Raw genomic sequence first — 21765 nt, 5'->3', positions numbered from 1 at the left:
TGATTTTTGTTTCCTGCTCTCAGTGCTCTTGTGGGATCCAAATCTGGGGATGGAAATTAACTATATGTATGTGTGTGGTTTTCCTCACATCCTTCACAGAGGAACCTGTCTTATGATGCTCTCTGCCTGTGGATGTCCTTTCTGCGTGTTCTGTCCAGCCTGTATGAAAGCACTGTTCATACATAGTGTGTTAAGGAATGGAATGAAAAGACTCCTAAACATTTACAAAACAAATTTCAAAGGAACTTTTGCATCTGCTGTTGCTACGCATTTGTTGCAAGGGTTGACTTCTCCACATCAAGGTCCAGGGGAATCTCTGTGCTATATGTGTGTGAACTGTATATCATGTCCCTGGAGGCCTGTGTTGTCCATTGAGGGTCTCTGTGAAATTTGCAGTCATCCATGCGAAGTTTTTTTTTTATGGTAGCATACCCCACTCAGGAGTATGTGACCCTACTTGGACTGTGGTTTGTAATCATCTTCTTTGATGTGTTTGGCCTCTGAAGTGTCCGGATTGGGAATCTAATTTGGAACTGCTCAGACATTTTATTAATCATGTTTCCTGGCAACAAGGGCGGGTATATGCAAATTGTGACCCCCACTAGTCATTAATTAAGAAAAAAAATGGCCCAATGACTTTCTGCTGTATTTTTGGCAAGCAATGTACTCTTGTTTGTAGATTGTACTATAAAGAGTAAATTACAGTTGGCCAAAGCTTTGATTTTATTAGGGATTATTTTGGCTGGATCATTACTATAATGCCATTGTTGTGTCAGGGAGCTTTGTCCTGCGGTAGTGAGTGAGATGGTCTGTTTTTTTAGAGGAACCAAATTTGGTTGCCTCTACAATGGCTCCTTTGCTGCCTTCTACCTTGTTGCACTGACTTTTGACTGGTGCTGGTGCTTGACCATGATACCTGATCAGAGGTAAGTGCTGCTGAGGGAGGTAAAGAGTGCCGTAATGATCTGGAATGCGGCTGTTGTTTGAGCTTCCTTTGGAGGCCTGAAAGGGTTGGATCGTTACAGGATTGTCTCAGGCCGCTGTTTGTCCGGTGCTCAGCTTACCTGCAGGTTCTCACAGTAGCTGCCTTGTAGGTCACTGAGTGAAAGAGACACAAGCGGCGCCGTGGCTCTGATGAAACAGAGGCATGATAAGGCAGGAGTAACTGCTCTGGGTACATGTGTACGTGATGGGCAGGGGGCAGGCAACGTGAATGGAGTCTGGTAGTAACGGCTGGGGAAAGGTCATTAACGTGCCTGTCGTCCCTGGGGCAGTCAGAGGGGAGGGGAGGGCTGGTGTCTCGTGTCTGGGAGAGCTTGCTCCATGTCTAAGGTTACGGCTTTGAAGGTTTGCTCCCAACAGGAAGACTGCAAAGAGGAGGCATTTTCTTGGAATTTCCTGTGATTAGATATAGGCACAGTTGTTATCTGCATGGAGTTCTTCCTTTCCTTCCCTCTCCTCTCCTCTTCTCTTTGTCTGTCTGTCTCTTTCTCTCCTTCCCCCTCTCACTTCCGCTCTCCACCTCCCTTCTTTTCCCCCTCCCCTCAGTTCCAGCTGTGGCTCATTGTAAGGATATTTTTTAGGAATTTAACCAATGATCCACATTATCTTTTAAGAGATACTATCTGTCTAATAAACTACATAATGAGGTAACTGGCAGAGTTGACTCAGCATTGTGTAGCCACTCTCACTGTTTTCCATGACCAGACTCTGATGGGGCTTTGGGAAGATGGCACTATAGGCCATGAGAACTGTATGGGTCCATGATTGGCTGGTGTGTCATGCTGGGTCATTTAGATGACCGTGCATAGACCAGTATCAGACTTGTGTAGACTGACTGGTCATTGGCGCATGTTGACTTAATTATTTTGTGGGCAGTGAGTCAAGACACGGCGAGACTCTTAAGTACCAGTTATTTCCTTGCTAAAGGGGGTTTGCCTCCCAAACCATTTGTGTCATTATTGTTTAGCACTCTGAGATAGTTGGTATCAGAAAAATTCAGTAACCAATATCCAAACTGTGCCTCAGATGAAAGTCTGACTGGCTCCTTGTTCACACTATGGAAACGGGTGGTAAATTGATTGCTGCTAGGAGCCAGAAACACAGAGAAGGCTTTGACAACTATAATAATCTAGCTACTTAATGTCACAATTGAAGATGAAGTGTATTCAATTTTTTTTTTCCAGAGTCTTCTGTTAGATACTGATGGGTAAGATTATGTTGGCAAGACTGGAAGTACGGTGCCGCTCTGTGTTGCCAATATATTACTTTTATAGGCTGCACAGAAAGAAGAATGAAGCAGCATCATATATATGGCAGACATTAAAACAATGATTTATGTTTTCTTTTTCTTTTAGTTGCGACTGGGGATGTGCTGTTCTTTACATTTTTAGAAAACAATTAAAAAGCACTCACAGTTTTGGAAAGGGACCATGGTGTCAGAGCACCGAGAGTGCTCTCAGAGCTGCAGAGACAGGAGCCTTTTATGAAAAGAGGCCCGTTCTGTGAGTTACAGCCCCCTTGTCCTGTTCCAGAGTGATAATAAGTTTAAAGTTTGGTTCAGGAAAATTGCCCAGGTCTGTCTGGTGAGGCCTCCTGTTTAAACCTCCAGGAGCTCTGCAGAGCATAATAAACACTATTGATGCTTTCACCCAGCTGTGACCAAAACCAGGGCTCTTACACCCACACTGCTCACAATAAAATAGCAGTAATGGTGCTAATAATAAAGTAATTAGTTAAATGATGTTGAATTGGCAAGCATATCCTCTCTGCATCCCAACAGAATTTCATAATTCATATCACCCCAAACACAGAGGCAGATGTTGGAAGGTTTCTACGTGTCTTCAGTGTACAATGGAAACACTTCACTGGTGAAGTGCCCCACAGAGCCCTGCCAGTCTCCCGAAAGAGCAAGGTGTAAACAGAAACAAACCTCGGGAAATGCCCTGGCTTAAGCGACAGCATCCAGGCCGCATTATTTGTTCTGACATTATAAAGCGGACTGATCGTCTCCTTCTCTACAGGGTGTCGAAATGCTGCTTGCGCTGTGGAGGGCTCTGCCAGGTTGTTATTTTAGTATTTCTCCATTAAAATAAAATTTGATGGGAGGACAATATACCGTTTTATATTCGAGGGTGGATAGCATGAAAAGGGCTATTATTTCTCATGCGGAGGCTTTTGCTGAATTTCATAGCATTCTCTGAATGGTCATCTTGTGAACATTTTACTGGATCACCACCGTTGAGCTAGCAGTGTTCAGTGTTACTTGTTACTGGAAAAGTGTTACTGGAAAAAAAACTGAGCCATGTGACATACTTCTGAATACTGATCGGTCATTTCCAGGAACAAGTTTCCCTCAGCAGGCGGCTCATTCTGTAGTAAAGGCTGAAGCAGTAGTAGAAAGCACATATTGTGACAGCAGGAAAAAAAAACACATTCTGTTGAACAAAAGCAAGTGTGCTCTCTTATCCGCTGGGCCACTACTGCTGTACACTTGGGCTCAACGTCTACGTAACCCAGAATTGCCTCTCTAAATATCCAGCTATATAAATGGATAACATGTAAACATTGTAACCCATTCAAGTCACTCTGGATAAGAGTGTCTGTTAAATGACAGTAATAATACTAATACTAATGATAATAATAATAATAATAATAATAATAATAAAAAGCACAGTATTTATTTCACAGTTCAGATCCTTATTCATTACTCTGTTCCTTTACTAGTTTTTGTGTGTACATTTCCCAATATATATCTCCCTCCAGATAGGTAAATATGAATGGAATGTTCCAGAGGACCTCAGCTGCAATCATTCAGTTAGCCCAATTTAGACAACAAATGGAAAAATTAAGAGCTCCCCTCCAGATACCCCACCACTCCATTATCCTTCTATTCATAGACATCCTCTCAGAAATTACATCCCATCCTGTACAGTCCTGGTACGTCTTTTCAGAATGAGCAGCCCCTAGACCACTGTTAGTTTCCATTGTGCTCTGCATGTGTGGTGTGAAGGCCAATGCCAAGCCCGAGTGTGCTGACCAAAGCCATGGAGACTGAAGTGTTTGGGCCTCCTCTGTGTGAAGGCTGCTGTGTTGTCTCAGGCAGATGTCTGTTGCCATGGCGGTGCTTTTCAGGTTTGTTCTTGTCGAGTTTGTGAGCTTTGATGCTGCCTCCTCTTTTTTGGAAGTTCTCAGCTGTCCCTCTCCATCCACCTCTAAATATTGTGTGTCTCCCAGATGATCAAATACAGGGACATGGTTAATGTGGTGGAGTGCCAGAAAAGAGCAGGTTTGGGGGTGTTGTTATTGCTGGGAGTCTCCATTTTGATGGTTTGTCTCTTAGCGGCAATGATGATGTGTGACACTGTGACACAGTGGCCATTATGTGTGCTTGTTTAGTCACAAACTAATACAATGTGTCCACTGTGGTTGTAGATGTAGTGGGAAGAGCAAAGGTTAATGTTCTGGTCCAGCTTTGACTTTGAGTCTCCTCGGAGTCGGAAACACAGAGACAACAAGTTTTAAATGTCCACCAACTCATCCACCCCTGCCTCAAGATTCCACAGCAAGAGAGGAGTTGCTTTATAAAATGCTCTTTATAGTATGTGCTCTTGGAAACTATCTGCTTCTGATTTCCTGTTAAACCATGTATGTCATCCATCAAAGACTCTGTTTGCATCTGATATCTACAGTGACTCTCTCATACATACAGAAGAATGTATAGGCTAACTGTAATTGGCTTCTACTGGATTAAGATTCTATGTATATGGCAATAATACTTTGCCTTGTGGTTTGTTTGGAAGTGTCCTGGGAGGATACAATGGCACCATCTTTGCTTATGGACAGACTGGTAGTGGGAAGACCTTCACCATCACAGGAGGAGCTGAGCGCTACAGTGACCGTGGCATCATCCCTCGCACTCTTTCCTACATTTACCAGCACTTTAGTCAGGTGAGTTTGTGCCTGTGCCAACACTTTATCCAGGTGAGCCTCCTACCTGTACTGGTATTTGTGCCAGGTGAGTCTCCTACCTGCATCAGCACTTGAGCCAGGTGAGCATCTTACCTGTACTAGCATCATCCCCTGCACACTGTCCTACCTGTACTGGCGCTTACATTAGGTTAATCTACTACCTGTACTCCATACCTTGTACTGTCACTTTAGCCAGAAATATGGGGAAAAAAGGTGGTCTGTAATATTCCTCATTAGTTTCTCATGAGCCCAGTCCTGTCATATAATGTTTTAAGAACCTCTAACTCCATATTTGGTTGTCTCCGTTTCCATGATTGGTCGTCTACACAACAGGACAGCAGTAAGATGTACTCTGCCCACATTTCCTACCTTGAGATCTACAACGAGGATGGCTACGATCTGCTAGATCCGCGTCATGAGGCGTCTCGACTGGAGGACCTACCGTAAGTCACCCTCCCTCTCTCCCTTCCCCTCATCCTTTCTGCGAGTGTCTATGTGGTATTGGGTGTATCTGGGGTCACAGTTCCTTTCAGTGCACAGTAGATCTATTTTCTATTCACATCAGTCCACACTTTTCACCATTCCTCATAAACATTCACTTCCTCTTTCTTGTCCAGAATGAAGAATTAGTAATTTAATCAGAGGAAACCATTTCAACAAAACAGCATTGATCCCAACTCTGCTCAGTTGTCTCTGTTATAAAAGTATAATTCTCTGTGGTTTAAGCCAGATTGTTTTCCAATGCATCTTAAATCAAGTCCCACTTCAGACTCTATGATTTTGTTCTTCCAAAGAAAATCCATTTGTTATTGATGCTTATTTATGCACAAATACCTGTGGGTTTTGAATCAGTGTCCTCGGGATCCCTGCTTGACTGACTGGCTGGTCCTCAGCCTCTGCACAGAGAAGCTGGAGGCCAGCTTCTAGTGTTAAACATCCCGCAGCTCTCCGAGGGAACCTCAGGAACACACATATTCGCATGCGCTCACACACGCGTGGAGCGGAGAGGAATAAAGCCCAGCACGAGCAACAGAAATAAATGAGTTGTTCATGATGTCTAAGTCAAGCTCAGGGGGAAAGGGAGTTTTCTTTCCTTGTGTGCACTGGCGGTAATTTATTCTGAGCTGGGTCTGGCTGCCGGCGTGCCTCCTCCTCTGGCTCCTTTCCTCTCCCTCTCCGTCTGTCTCTCTTGTCACTGTGTTCAGGCTGCTGTCTGAATGCGGTTCAGGCCTGGTGTGAGACGCTGACGGGATTGTCACTTTGGCGCCTCGTTCCTGCTGGGAGGACGACTCTGTTTTTATTGGTCCACACTCTGGTTCATTCTTTTCCTTTCGGTGAGGAGAGGGGTCTTGGCTGTGCCTTGTGTGGCTGGAAGAGCGTGTAGAAAAACTGAGTACATACCTGGAAGCAGGTGTTAGAGGAGAGAAGGCGAAGGGTACACAGAAGGTCTTTTGAGAATTATTGCACCAGCATTGCAGTGCTAATGATGCTACGTGCTTCGTCAGTGATGCAGCCGACAGACAGTTGCAGACGTTCCCAGGGTCATTCTCCACATCTAAATAACGGGGACGTTTGTGTCCTGAGAAGTAGTTCTGAGCCTTCTGAACTTAAATGTGATACCGTTAACAGGTAGATTGTTTTAGAGTTCTGGTGTTCTTTGACCATATGCCGCATACCACTAATGTGCAAACCTTGAAGTGCCCTGATTCTTAATTCAAAGCAAGTGTTTAACACTGAGAATGGAGAGTGGGAAATGCATTCATTGTAAGGTGACTTGCTCCTGAATACTTTTATTTTTGCCTCATTCATGTTTGTCTGGATGTATTCATTACAGAAGAGTCTCTCTTTGTCTTGGTATCCCTTCTTCTTTATCTCTTCTCTCTCTCTGTCTCTGGGCACCACTTAGCTCCCAATGCGGAAGTAATGACCCCTGTGTGTCCGAATGGTTATGTGCCTAGAGATCTGTGAAATAAAGCCCTCATTAAGTCTGTTGTGGGTCGGTCTTGACTGTTTCATTGTAAACCGGGCTTGTTTGTGTGGAGTGTGTGCGCAGCAATGCCGCGTCTGTGAGGTCACCGCTCTGGTGGGACTGGAGTGTTGACACAGCACCCCTCGCCTGAGGGCCTTGACACTGCAGTGTGTGGGCAGCGTGGTTGAGGAGTTCGCTGCTCTGTGCCCCCGCCGGGACTGGACCACACGGGCTAAATTAACAGCAGTTGAAACGTGACCTCCCCCCAGCTGGACTTTGCCTGTGTTTCGCCATGGCCACTGGAGTGGAGCGGAGTGATAAGAGAACAGAGTGGACTTCTGCCAGTTTTTGTGCTTATCCACATGACCTGTGCCGCTCCCTTTTTCTTACACTGGAGATGTTTAATAGCCAAGAAATTTCAGCAGCCTGTCTGTGATTATCTCAATCAGAATGCCTGACAGAGAATATATCATGTTGTGGCAGGAATAACAGGGCTTGTGTTTATGTTTGCATTGGGTTTATTATGGGCCATTTATGCGGAACAGCGTGTACCACCACTTACGGTGTTGTGACCATGTCTGTCTGAAAGTCTGTTTTCAGTGCAGTTTAGACTTTCAAATCTACAGTGGAGATGCCAGGAAGATTTAGAAGAACCACACTGTAAACTTATACGTGAATAGCTAAGTATATTTTCAAGGCGTCTTCAGGAGCCTCTAAAAAGCAGGAAGTGACCAATAAATTGGTGGCACTTATACACCAGGTTTTATGGTAGCTTGGCAGAATGTAAGGCTCACTTAAAAACGAGTGGGGTTTCTCTCCGTTCCTCGCTCCTCTCTCCCTCCACCTCCTTCTCTCCCTCTCCCTGGAGATTCGGGCTGAAGGCTTGCAGCCCCACAAATTACAGATTTCTGAAAATAGACAATGCCTGTTGTTGACCACGTGGGTCCGACTCCGCTTTCAAGGAGAAGCTGCCGCACCGAGAAACCGCTGGAGTCTGCAGGCCTCTTTCTGGATCTCCTGTTGAAAGGGGCTGGAGTATGCCTCTGTCTGTTGTGCGCTGTTTTTGTAAAGGGGCTTGCGGTCGGGTGGCCACATGATTTGTTCTACACACTGTGTGCCCATCCCCTCAGCTTGGATTTCCACAGTTTAGAATACAGGAGCCAGCTAGCTGCTGAAGACTCCTGCCTGGATAGAGAAATACTGTAAATACCGGCAGACAAATTTAAACCAGGCTTTGAAATGTATCTCTCTCCGAGATTATTTAAACTTTTTCACTGCAATTTCACTCCGGAGTCCTCAGACCAATGATAAAACATTGTAGTCCTTTAATTTAGGTCTGGTGGATAGTTTAGAGATGTTTTCCACCAATGCAGGCAGTTTACTTGTTTGTTTATGCTGGATGGATCAGGGAAGACACACAATAAACTGCAGCAGCGAGGGGAGAGGAGAGCTGCAAGTTCGAAATGCACACGGCCCAAGCGACATTTGTGTGACTGCTGTTTTACCGCTGTGATTCCTTCTTAATTTAGTCTGGCTGCAAACACTAACTATAGGGAATAAGGCCAATCTTTTCTTATTTACATGGTATCCCCTTCATGGTAGTTCAAGTAGAGGTCAGTGAACAGGAACAGAGCAGACAGGGGGCCAGCTCGACAATCACCTCTTACCAGCAGGGTTTACTGTCTTTGTGCAACTCTGTATTTCAGTACTGGTATTAAGGCTTGATTCTGCATGCAGTTTCAAACAGGTCTAAATGAATAGGTGTACCAACAGTAGATGCACAGGGTAAACACTTGTATAGTATTTTTGCTACTTGTATGATGAACTAACTTAGAATAGACATGCAGATTGCTTATTTTCGTGGTTGGTGGTGGAACCCTGCTGAGCCAAATGAGGTGAATGGACAGAACATTCCAAACTTTGGCAAGGAGTGGCTTATGTACAGGGGCCAGGCTGTAGGTTGGAACGTGTCTGTGTACAGTACACAAGCGTGTTAGGTGCCTTATCAGCTACTGTTGCTTAGTGCCAAGCTTCATAGTAAAATAATTAAAATCTCACCACATGTTTGTGATAGTTGGTATTCTTTACATATAATTTTTACAGATTTTTACAGAGCAAGTGAATGACGTTCTAGGGACCTGTAGGGCCATATAGAATTGTGTATATAATATTGTAAATTTGACTGTTAACATTTATAAAGTTAGCATCAGCTTATCACTAGTGCCCTGTCTGATGATGTAATTTATTGTCAATGTCCCTGAAAAGAGTTCAGTTTGACAACAATACATGTTCTAAGCACACAAATGTCCACAAATGTCCTCCAAGACACAGTCAGTTCCCTGACTACCATACTGTATCTTCACTAGCATTGTCTGTTGTCTCAGGCCTGACAGGTTTAGGAATGTTTTATTGCAGTGGCCACCAGGACACCAGCCCCCTGCATCTGTGCAAGTCATTGGTCTGTTATAGGTCTGTATATGTGGGAAGGAATTCATAGGCTGTTTATTTTAAAACTTAGCGTGTCCATTATCACATTATGACCCTTGGATGGATATAGCACGTGCGTGGAGAAGGCATGGCCGGCAGGCTAGCCGGAGTGGTTTGTCTTGCCTCTAGGAATGCGAGTAAGGAAAACGCGAACACGGTTGTTACTGTAGCAGATTATTTCGTCATTCTCTGAACATCTATTTGGTTTTTTGTTTAAATGCTGACTTGAGTGGGCTAAAAACACTCTTCTCTGGCTTTCATCCTCTTTTACCTCTGTTTCCTCAGACTTTTTCCATTGGTCTCTTGAGTCTTCTGATACACTGAGTCAGCAATCCTAAAAATATTTTTATCACAGCTTTTACTGAACTCTCTCTTGAAATTAGGTTTTAGGTTTTATTTTTTGTGAATAATGAGCCCTCTGTAAAATGGCTGTTTGCTGTAGGAAAGTGACCATCATGGAGGATGAAAATCAAAATATCCATCTGAAGAACCTGTCAATCCAGCAATCAGCCAATGAAGAGGAGGCGCTCAACTTGCTTTTCCTGGGAGACACCAATCGCATGATTGCTGAGGTAAGTGGCTGTGTGGGCGGGCCTAGCTGTGGCTTGAAGATGGAAAAAGTATACAAGCTTTTGGTGTAAGAAGTGGTTGTTTGCTTCTCTCTAATTTAACCATTTCCTGGAGTGTGTTGACATGATCTCGAGGCCATGTTTAGAGAAAGACACAGCCAGGACAAAGTGTTTGTATATAGTAGTTTTGTGTCTTTGAGCTTGTGGTTTTTGCGCTGTGCTGAGGCACTCACAGCCCACACACTGTACAGACCTCTGCGGTCTGCATCAGCTTCTCAGGGCTAGGTGATCTCATGAGCTTGCTCTTTTCTATGCTGTGTAATCAGTTGGATTTGTAACTAATTTAGACTTTTGAGTGTGAATGGTTGAATGTCCCTGATATTTCCTGGTCAGAGGGTGCTGGATATTCCTTGGTTGGGGCCATGTCTACCCTGTTCTGTTTGATCACACCTTTCCCTTGATTACTTTATTAGTTGGGCTCTCTTTGATTAGTAGAGCTCAAGTGTTTCTGCTGTCTGGAGCCTGGTGATTTGGAGAGACTTACAAGTTGTAGCAACGTGACATGGACAGTGTGAGCTGTCTGCTGTAGTGTTTTGTGCTATGTGCTATTTTGCCTTCACCTAGTGGTGCAAAGCATTATGGGTGGGTGTGAGGTGAACAGCAGGAGAGGTCAGTGTTTGTGGACACTGCGTGTACGCTCCTAATTGGTGGCTGTTGCTTAAGGGGACTGATGGATCATATTCAGCTTCTCTTCCCAACACAAGCTCCCTGCAGAACCTTCCTGCCCTGAGCTCCTCGGACTGTTGGGAGCAGATAAGCACATTTTTCCATCTCGTAAACAGATCAATGATAAACATGTGTCTGAAAGACGACACGTCCAGTTTAACGGGGAGCATGACCTCAAGCACTTGCGACGCTCTTTGCTGGAAGTGGGCTCTAGGATGCACATCCTTTGATCTCGTTTCTCCTGTGTCCTCCACCTCACGCCTCCCACGCGTGCCCCCACATGTTTTTCCTCCCCCCTGTGCTGAGCAGCTGTGGTTCTCCCTAACCTGCCTCCACAGCAGAGCTATTGTTGAGTCAGGGGCCATTGGCCACAGTTTCCCAGAGCTGATGCAGCTAGGTCTCTGGATGCGTGATGCGCTCGTCTTGTGTGGTCACCACGGTTGCCGAGGGTTGGCTTTTACATGTAAACATGTAGCCCAGTGAGGAGTGCATTTCCCCAGAAACAATACTGTTTGAGAGGAGAGTTGTGCTGTTTGAGGATGGCAGTGTAGCATGGTGGTAAGGAGCAAGACTCATAACCGAAAGGTTGTCAGTTTGATTCCCCGCTGGGGCACTGCTGCTATACCTTTGGGCAAGGTACTTAACCCAGAATTACCTCAGTAAATATCCAGCTGTATAAATGGATAACATATGTTAAAAAATTGTAACCTACGTAAGTGTCCCTGCATAAGAGTGTCTGCTAAATGCCAATAATGTAAATGTAAATGAATGATGGACAGCGGGAAACAGATGGTAAGAAACTATACTGAAGCATTCAAGAGCAATGAAATGACAGTCACTTAAGATTAAGAGACAGAGACGTAGAGAGAGACAGAGGGGCAGGCTTGTACTGTACCGAGCAAGCATTGCTGTTGTTTGTGTTAGCCTGTGTCCCCATGCCCCTCTCCAGGGTGTGTAGCTGCTGCAAGTGCATCAGTGTATCTGAGCATCGTCTTGCTGTTTGTGGATTACATCTAATCTGATATGTCTGTTTTTCTGCCTCCTTTTGATCTGTTCAGCTGTCTGTCTGCAAGGCCCATACCCCATCTTTTACGTATTAATTAATGCGCCCTCTCACTTGGTGAGTCACGGCAGAGCTCTGTGTACTCATCTGACTCTGGCCTGCATCAGGTCCTGCAGATATTTTTAGCTTCAGAAAATAAACCTCCTCGCTTTTGAAATTGCCATATGTTTACTGTTCATCAAACACACATGTTAGGCTTTGAAGTACAGTAGAGAGAGGAAGAACAGAGGCAAGAGAGTGTCTTTTTTTCTAATTGAATGAATGGAAAGTTTTCATCATTAATACACTGAACAATTCAAGAAGGTGACATAAATCTCATTTATCACTATTGTTCATAGCCAAATAGATTTATTTCCTAGATTTGAATTGGCATCAGTGGGGCTTTTAGATCAGACAGCTCTAATCCACTCTGAGTCATTGTGCAGGAATATGATAGCAGTGCAGTTAAATATTTTAAGGGCCAGACAGTTGCAAAATCTTTTGGCTAATGGGCTCTGGGGATCTAACCGCCCTGTTTGAATGCCGACTGTTTGACACGTTAGTGCCACTCTGGTAATGCAAACAGGCAAATTGATGGCCTTCTGCAGCAGGTCTGCATGAGGAGCTATATGATGTCACATCTTTAGATGCAGAATATCTGGTCACTTGTCTAATATGATAGATTATGTAGTGTCAAGGTCAAAGGTCAAATGATGGCATGAGTTAGCGCACGTACATTTACGAATAGGTCTTACAGTCCCACAGTTTATACTGGTCCACCAGATAACACTCTGCCAAGTGGCTGCTTTCTAGTGTTGGGAGAGTCGCAGCAGGAAATGACTGTGTGGGAATAAAGATTCAACAAAACTTAGAGTATCTGCAGTGACTCATATGCTTCTATGTTTCTGTACACTATGAGTAATCCATATACTTTTTGCATTTGTTACTCTGCCTTTTTGTGTTTGTGTGTGTACGTGCATGCATGTGTGTGTTTGTGTGTGTGCCTGCGTGCGTGTGTGTGCATGTGTGTGTGTGTTTGTGCACTTTGTTTCTGCATGTCGTTTTTCTGTATGTGTGCCAGTATGGCTGGGTCCGTGATTGTCTGTTTTCCTGAGCCCAGCTCTGTAATGTTTCTGTCCGGTAAAACTTTCTCAGACACCGATGAACCAGGCGTCCACGCGATCCCACTGCATCTTCACCATCCACGTGTGCAGCCGGGAGCCTGGTTCCTCCACGCTGCGCCGCTCCAAACTGCACCTGGTCGACCTGGCCGGGTCTGAACGCGTGGGGAAGACCGGTGTGGGCGGGCAGCTGCTGACAGAAGCCAAGTACATCAACCTGTCACTGCACTTCCTGGAGCAGGTAAAATGCAGTCATGTCATGTTGGTTTCAAGTGGTGGGTCCAGAGTCTTGGAGGTGAGGACATTGTATGAGTTGTGTATTTGTATGCTTGTCTTACCACCTCCTGCTCCCTTCCCAGGTGATTATCGCGCTGTCAGAGAAGAACCGCTCGCATATTCCGTACCGGAACTCCATGATGACCTCTGTCTTGAGGGACAGCCTTGGCGGGAACTGCATGACAACCATGATCGCCACCGTATCCGTGGACAAAAGGAATGTTGATGTAGGGAACATTGATGACCCCGCTGCTTGACCTGTCTTTCATACTGCAAATCACCTTGTAGAAGCATCTATGGCAGTTTTATAATAGCCGCTATCTTCAGAGGGTACTTCTGCTTAGCAAATTGTACAGAAATCCAACCTGTCAATGGGCAAAATGTGTATCAAAATATATGAGTCTGCAGTGCTGTGGAATGGTTTCATACACTGTTCATTTGTTTTTAAACCACTTGAGTTGTTTAAAAAAGCTTAAGTTACTGCTGCAGTGCCATTGTGTCCCGATGACTTAAATAAGTGCTTGTGAGCACTGTGAGAGTGGATGGCTCTTTGGCTTTCAGAAGGACAAACAAAAGCGCAGGGCACTTCAAAATGGCCAGAGTTTACCCTGAATCTCCCGGGCAGAGTTGAATGAGTTTGCCCAAAGTAACAAAAATGTGCAAATGAGTTTGAGGGGGTGATAGTAAATAACTCAGAAACAAAGGCCTGTTTATGGTAGGGTTATAACCATTCCGGCCATGAATGGCGTCTGATGGTCGGAGACCCAGGGTAGCTGGAGCTCAGGTGTTTCTCACCTGCAGGAATCCATCTCCACCTGCCGCTTCGCCCAGAGGGTGGCGCTCATCAGGAATGAAGCCCTGCTCAACGAGGAGCTGGATCCGGCTTTGGTAAGCAAGAGCCTGTTCATTAAACAGCAGAGAAACAGCTCTGACTTTCGAATACATTGGTCAAGTGATCGTACAATTCACAATGTACTACAGTGCAGTAATCTGAAATTGCATCATTGCTGTCTTTTCATTACATAATGACTATCCACTTTTCATAATGAGTAGAATAAAGGGCAGTGCATGTCTCTTTTACAGTGTTGGAGATATAGAGTGAAATCGGGCTGTCAGAAGTGTGATTTATTACCTGTATAAAACTGTCATTGCAAAAAGCTAAGTGACCAAATCACCCAGAAACTAAAAGACAGTCTGAAATCGGTCAGTCCAGACATTCTGGTGTATGCCTGAAGTGGCAGGATACCTTGGTGTGTTCACTGAGATGTGCCATGATTCTTTACTGTATCATGTAGATGAACCGTTCTGTCTGCTTGCAGCCTATTTACGCTCTTTCTGAAGTTCGTACACGCAGTACTATGGTTTTGTCATGGCACTTTTTTTAAAATTTCAGATCAGTTTCAGTGCGCATGTCTCTAATCCAGCAGGACATACAGACAGAGCACACACTTAATTAATTAGGTTGGACTGGAAAACACAGTCCCCAGGATGCCATACGATGGTGAACAGCTGGTTTCTGAGACACGTTGTACTCGTTTCACTTGGAAAGGAGAGGGAGAATGGGAGATGTTGAGGTAGGAGGACTCAGCCCAGAGGACCAGCGGAGGTGTCATGTCTTTTTGGGATGTAGAAGTGGGAATGAACCCTCCTGCTGTGTTCAGACACGGGACCTGACTGTCGGCCCAGCCCACGTTCCTGTCCTCAGCCCCTATGTCAGCTGTAGGCCCCAGGAGTGCTCGGATCTGGCCGGTGCTCCGTCATGCTGGTGGAAAGCTATGGCTCCACAGAGAACAGAGATAAACATGTGTTAATGGGGAAAAAATTCTTGTTTATTTGCATTTGTTAGTATCTAATTAATCATATACTCAAATGTGATTAGGGGGAAAAAATCACTAAAACAGAAAAGGTCTGTTTTCCAAAATGTTCAGTAAACAGACCTCGTATTGTCCTGGTTTGAGTTGAGATTTGAAATATTTATTTCCGTACTTGATGACTGAATTGGGACCTGGATATTATTGGGAGAGGGATTTCTTTAACGCTACGCAATCTGCTGTAGCATCACTGGTGTGCTATTGGAAATAGTTCATGTCAGTGTTAGAAGTAAACATTAGTGGAGATGAAGCAATCGTTGAATGGGCCACAATAGCGGTTTACTCCTGAGGTGATTGTGCACAGAATGAACAAAACAAACAAGAATAATCCCACACAATATGAGGAAGTGAGCAAAATTCTATTCTCGTTATACTCCATGACCTGATTTGATAGTGCCAGACGATTGATTCAATTAAAGCAATATTCAAAACAGAGAGATGGTTCATGTTCATTACTACATTTGATGTCAGATAAGATGGCAAATGTTGGACCTCAGACTCATCGAGGGACTATTACAATGTCACTCTGTCCTGCAGAAGTGAAAACGGTGGTGGAGGAGGAGGAGAACGAGTGAACAGGAGATTAGACAAGAGAAACATTTCAGCCTTTCCGTATGTCAGCTTCTCCTTCGCCTCCCCTGGTGTTCATCCGCCTCTCCTTTCCACTGCACCACCAGAGCTCCCTCGTCCGCCTAATTCGGAGGAACGCGCCGCACTTTCCCGCCAGTTTCACGAGCGAGAGGAGTTCTCATGGCTGTAATGCTCCCCTTGTAACAGTGTGATGGGTGGAACTTGGCTGCTGAGGCTCAGACCCCGGGGAGGTAGTTTTAAAAGAGTCTGCGGTTGCCTGTTAATTGAATGGGTGTCTGGCTGGGAAAATGGGGAACAGCTTCCGCTGAGGGGCCGAGTGAGGCCTGCACATCTCTCAGGCCCGGGATCACGCTCATTTACCAGAACGCTGCGGGAGACGCAGCAATGGTACATTTGCTCCGCAGATTGAGAGAATGATGTCATGTTGGTTTGGACCGACCCCGTGGTCTTTTCGCTGACCCTATCTTAAGTAGATGTGCTGTACTTTGCACATCTGTTTTCTGTCAAGTGGAGATCAGCGTTCCTCACTTTAGGCCAAACCTGCTCATCCAGTGGAGCGGAAATGTGTATTTGAACCCCCTCTTTTAAATGGTAGACATTCCTCTGGAACATCTAGCCACGTGCTCATTCCTTGGGTCTTTTGACACTTCCTCACACTGTCATGTTTGTGGGTTTCTTTTGGTTTAAAGCAATCAAAGCTGATTGGGTACAGGATTAGAATGGTCCCTGGTGCACTCTTGGGTTATGTCCTGTGTTACTGGATAAGAGACGGCTGCTCTGGTTGGTGACTTTGGTGTCCTGGCCATTACCTGGAGCCGCTTATAGGACCCCTCTGCGAACTGAGTGATTTAAGTCTGTGCCGCCCCCCCCCCCCCCCCCCCCCCCCCCACCTCCTCCGCATTCAGGATCAGCCCCCCTCCTCATGTCTCCCCAGTCCCCTTCAAAGGCCCTGCCAGAGGTCAGCCGACCCGTGAGCCTCAGGAATTTCCCGCGCTGACCAGACGCCTGATTAGCGCATACCTGCGACTCAAACAGTCTCCTGTCAGAGACCGCCGGGGGAAATGTTTTGGAACCGGGTGTTAAAATTCCTGTGGCCTCGCTTGGCCGGGGAAATGAAGCGAGGCCACGCAGGGTGCGATGGTGTGCCTGTTTTGTGGTAGGTGCTTTCGTGGAGACTCAACGCGGCGAAACTGTATAGCTGTCTGAGAAGGCCAGGAAAACTCCGAGGCTCCCTTCCAGTGGGATAGAGGGATGCGGCCAGGGCATGGCAGCACGGCTCTCCATCTTGGCTTGTTTCAATCGGAGCGTCTGGCAGTTGCGCCAACTACTAGGTGGCGAAAACACATTGGGGCTTCTTTGTTTTGTCTTGGTCCATCCTCTTGAGCTTCCCCCCAGCCTTCGTGCTCATCACCTCCCCTCCAGATTTAGTGGAAACACTGAAATCAGAAACAGAAGCCGTCTGTGGCACGCGAGCCCGTCCTCCGCTGGTTCCTAATGCGCAGTCCCCGGGACGGGCGTCACCGGAGCCCGAAGGCAGAGAGGGGGGACAGGGCTGTTGTGTCTTAACCCGCCTGGGAGACGCCTTGTCCTTCCTGTGGGGGGCAGTGTGCCAGGGTTCCTGTTCCTAGAGCCAGGGGTAGGGCGAGGACACGCTGATGTCATCGGTCACATGTGGCACTCATCTCTGTCTAATTCCCCAGCGCTGGCGGGTGCGGGCCCCAGTCCCAGGCCCAGTGGGCTCCTGCCAGGCCTGGTTCCCACTGGCCTTATTATGGGATCTGCGCAGACAGCACTGGGCTGTCTCTATCTGTCTCCCACAATGTGGTTTGTCTGTCCGAAAAGCAAGGGATGTGACATCTGAATAATGGCGGATAGGGTGCTAATATTCACCTTAATAACAGGACAGAAGAGGCTCCTAAACACATGACACCAGTGTGAGGGGCACGTGTCTCCCTTTAAGACACAAACCACTGTAGCACAATGGCCAACAAAATCAGAGCATCAGCTCCTCAGTAAAACTCTGAGGCAGGCAGTGTACCCAGAGTGACCTTGCATTGATGCCTTTGCCTAGGCTTATTACAGCTAAGCGGGGGCTGAGGTTTTAGCCACTTTCCTGTTCTGTTCTAACTATATTAGGTGACTAAATATTCACACATCACATCCAGTAGTAAAAGGGAAACAGCAGAGATGTCTTTTTGCGTGTTATTAGTGATTTAATATTTGACTAGTTCATTTGGACACCTTTAAAGACATAGATGTTATGATAAAAAGGCAATGCTAATGGAAATTGCTAATGCAATTATAAATTGAATATGCTAATGCTAATTGTTAATATGGCTGTACAGGAAGGCTGTCGCATTATATTACTGAGCATATACTGTAATGGAGTAAAAGCAGCTCCAGTTCGTTGGGAATTTGATGCAGTTTGGTGCACATCTATTGTGCTGTTCTGACATTTGCCCTACAGCCATAAGGTCACTCTGTCAGTCACTGTGTGACTTACGGTACATGACTTTGGTGTTTAGCAGCTGTGTCTTAGGCCTTTGGAATGTTGTCATGTAGTTGTGTACCCACAGAAATTTAAGTATTTTATTCACTCTTTTCTGAGAGGGTGCTGAAGGGTGTCAGGATACCCCTTGGAGTCAACAGGTCAACAGTTAATTTAGATTCAGGGCTGGGTTATCTACAGCAACCTGAGCAGCGATTAGCCAGTGATGGCGGGGGAAAAAAAAGCACAAAGTGCCAAGTTCAAGCTGTGGCTTGGCTGAATGTCAGCTACTATTAAAAGGATTGATTTACATCAAAGTGGGAAGAGGGACTCACCCATTCACCTTTGAGCCCAAGTGCTCCAGACAAACGGAGACCTTGAGCTCCTAAAGATTTGGCTTAATCCCTCTTGCATTACTCTGGACACACAGCACCAAAGCAGGGAACTGAGGGAAACGGCATCCTGGCACCCAGTCGCAAAGCACACACCTGCCACTGATAGTGCCATTCAGAACGTGTGAGAAAGCTCTTGGCTGTAGCCCCAGAAGGAGCCTGCTGACATGCCAAGCTGAACACTGCGCTTACACTGTTCTGTGATGTGCTGCACGGTGCAGGTCAAAGTTAGTGTTTCAATGTGGGCTCCAGTGCTAAGGTGCCAGTGATTATTAAGCACCGTTTACTGGTTTCCAGTCATTTCTCCATGATCTTGGCTCTCTGTTTCAATATGAGGAGATATATTAACTGGAACACGAGTCTGATTAGGGTTTTTTTTTTTTTTTTTTTAAGGATTTTACTCAGTGATGTTTTTTAGCACTTTGAATGGGTGGTAGCCCAGCCCTGTTCCCTGCCAGGAATTGTAGCCCACCACAGAAACCTTAATGGCTGTAGAAAATAATTACAGCCCTTTTTCACCAGCAACTGCTGATGAAAGCATTTCCTAGGAGTATCCAACATCTGGGTGGAGGGATGTCTTGGGATGGTGAGAAGTTTGGACTTTTTTATTTACAGTAACGAAATGCCGCCGCTGCTACCAGTGGGCCTGGCCGCCGCTGCCAGAGCATAACCGAACACGTGCTGACTGGAGATGGAACTTTTCGCTTCTCGGTTGGTGAAAAAGCTGTTTTATTTTAGTGTGGTATCAAAACTTCCTGTAATTTCGAGCTCGAGCATCCAATTGTCTGGAGCTAGTTAGACTTTACTGAAGTACGCCTTGCCGCAAGCTTAGTTTTAGGACGGCTCTGTCATAGGCAGATAATAACTTCAGTCAGAGGCTGGCTAAAGCCAACCGAAATGCCTTTTTTTGACAGAGGCTGGATAAAGTAGTTTTCATTTAAAGAGTAGTCCTGTAGGCTTTATTTGGAGTTTCTATGTCCTTAACCATAGCCTCTGTACAGTGCCTCACAATTTTTTTACTGGACAAAATCTTAGACATTATTTGTCCATTATGGGTTTTGGACATATAATCCATGGGTTCTAAAATCTGGTCTGGACCTACAGTATACATACTGTATGCACTTTTGTAAGTCACTTTGGATAAAAGCGTCTGCTAAATAAATAAATGTAAATGTAAATGTATACCTCCCTAAATTGTTTTGTATGACAGATAGAAAGTATAGACTGTGTATAAGCAAATAACTGCGTTATATAAGTAGACCCCTCCAAAGACAAGGCTGTTAAAGAATCACTATGCGGAGCTGACCCAGTGGTGCTGAAGGCTCAGACCACATCGAGAGCCACTCCCCACAGGCTGTCACTGCCGTGCTTAGCAGTGTGTCTACACTGCTTTGGTAGTTGGTGGTTGCTCCCGGAGACCACCGGGAAATTTGGCTTGTCACCATCGTTCTGCGCTGAAGGAGAAGCCGGAGCGAGGCAGGGTGACAGCCCAGCTGGGGTAAATGACCTAGGGAGCAGCTGAGCGAATGAGCAGAGCGCCCCGCTGTGCCGTCGACCAATGGGGAGTCGGAGCACGGAGCCGCTGCGCTTGGAGTAAGCAGGCTCCTCTCTCGTGGTTAAAGTCCATGCTGCTTCCTGAAAATCTATTTTTAAGAGCCATCATAAATCTGAGGTAATCTGGGTGAAGAGATGGTGTGCTGAGGCAATATGCAGAGGAGAGAAAGAGAGAGAGAGAAAGAGAAGGAATGAGGGAGAAAGAGGATGTGAGGATGCCAGGAAGCACGCAGGGAAGAAGGTGAACACAGAATAAGGGATGACGATGAACTGCACACATCCATATCAGTGTAAATTGAAGTTGTAACAAGAAATTGATAGTAGATAAATTCACTTTCACTCCGTTTCTGAAATTTGTTTCACAAGATGTGAAAGTGGGATGCTATTGGCGCAGGTGGATGTGTGCTAAAATATTCCATTTTATTCTATCAAATATTCCATCCTAGACAACGAAGGAGGCACACTTGCTTTAAACAGTTTTATAGAGGTCGCTAAAGCTGGCTGGCTGCAGAGTGTTCGTAGATGTTTCTGTTGTCCGGGTGATTGTGTACGTTGTGTGTGTGAGTGTGTTTGTGTGTGTGTGTGTGTGGTTGTCTGTGTGTCGGTGTGTGTGTGTGTCTGTCTGTATCTGTACATTATAGCTGACTAGCCATGTGTGTTTCTTTCAGTTGATAATTCGCCTGAAGCGTGAGATTCAGTCCCTGAAAGAGGAGCTTGCCATGGTGACAGGGGAGCAGAGGGAGGACCAGCTGACTGAAGAGGAGATCCACAAGTAGAATACCTTTGCTTCATCACTTAAAGAAGTTTCACTGTGTCTTTAACTGTAGTACACTGCCTGTATTTCCTACTGATACTCCATGAGTACAGACCCATAATTCACCCTTTTATTAATGTATCATCTCTATAACACCTCTATTTCAGTCTGTTAGTGATACTCCACAATTACAGTCCCATAATTCACCCTATTGCTAATGCTTCACCTAACACCTGTGTTTCAGCCTTTTACCTGCGTGCCCTCCTTGTAGTACTTACATTTTTACCCTTTCACTCATCATCCACCAGTGTAACACCTGTATCTCAGCAATTTCCACACCTTATACTCCTTATACCATCTCTGTCTATAGCCAATACAATCAGATCTGGTTTATAACCATAAGACTTGAGTAATTAACAAATAAAAAAATTCAGATTTAGAATTTCCTGCTCTTAGTAGAACAATATCAAAATATTATTATGATAATATTTTTCAAGGTCTTTCATTGGACAAGAAAAAAAAAGTAAAAAAAAAAAAGCTGCAGTTGAGAAAGTTCCGGAAGCTGGAAGCCCTGCAGAATGGGTTTTTGGCATGAGGACTTGGGCTCTGTGTCTATAATGATCTCAGCAGCAGCCTCAGAAAGGCAGTCATTTCAGGACAAGCTCGGCTGACAGTCAGGACTTAAATACCGCTGAGCTGGCCCTGTTGTCATTCTAGGATGTTTGCTGCCTACGCCACACAGTCCTTGCTTTCCAAAAGGCACAGAGTCCTGGAACACTTGACCAGTTTGACTTATGCTAGCATCTGTCCAATCGGTCTCGGGTGTCCACGTTGGGTCGTTGATGGACCTAACTGTAGAGTGGACCTGTAAAAGTCACATGGACTGAATGGAAGACACCACAGACAGATTGATTTAGTCCTAAGATGTCCCCCAAAGGAGCATCAGTCATTCAT

General features: G+C 45.5%; 1 protein-coding gene across 1 annotated transcript in view; it reads left to right on the top strand.

Moving 5' to 3' along the window:
- kif6 (kinesin family member 6) overlaps window positions 1–21765 on the top strand; it is an 80892-nt gene that overhangs the window by 7875 nt on the left and 51252 nt on the right. Inside the window, exons 4-10 of the mRNA XM_036542260.1 lie at window positions 4803–4950; window positions 5305–5414; window positions 9870–9999; window positions 12920–13126; window positions 13245–13388; window positions 13963–14049; window positions 20726–20829. Of these exons, the coding sequence (XP_036398153.1) occupies window positions 4803–4950; window positions 5305–5414; window positions 9870–9999; window positions 12920–13126; window positions 13245–13388; window positions 13963–14049; window positions 20726–20829 (930 nt within the window). The remainder of the gene's footprint in view (window positions 1–4802; window positions 4951–5304; window positions 5415–9869; window positions 10000–12919; window positions 13127–13244; window positions 13389–13962; window positions 14050–20725; window positions 20830–21765) is intronic.

The sequence above is a fragment of the Megalops cyprinoides genome, chromosome 12 (genome assembly GCF_013368585.1).
Source record: "Megalops cyprinoides isolate fMegCyp1 chromosome 12, fMegCyp1.pri, whole genome shotgun sequence".
Lineage (NCBI taxonomy): Eukaryota > Metazoa > Chordata > Actinopteri > Elopiformes > Megalopidae > Megalops > Megalops cyprinoides.
The sequence above is the reverse complement of the archived record's forward strand: the minus strand, read 5'-3'. Positions and strand labels throughout refer to the sequence as shown.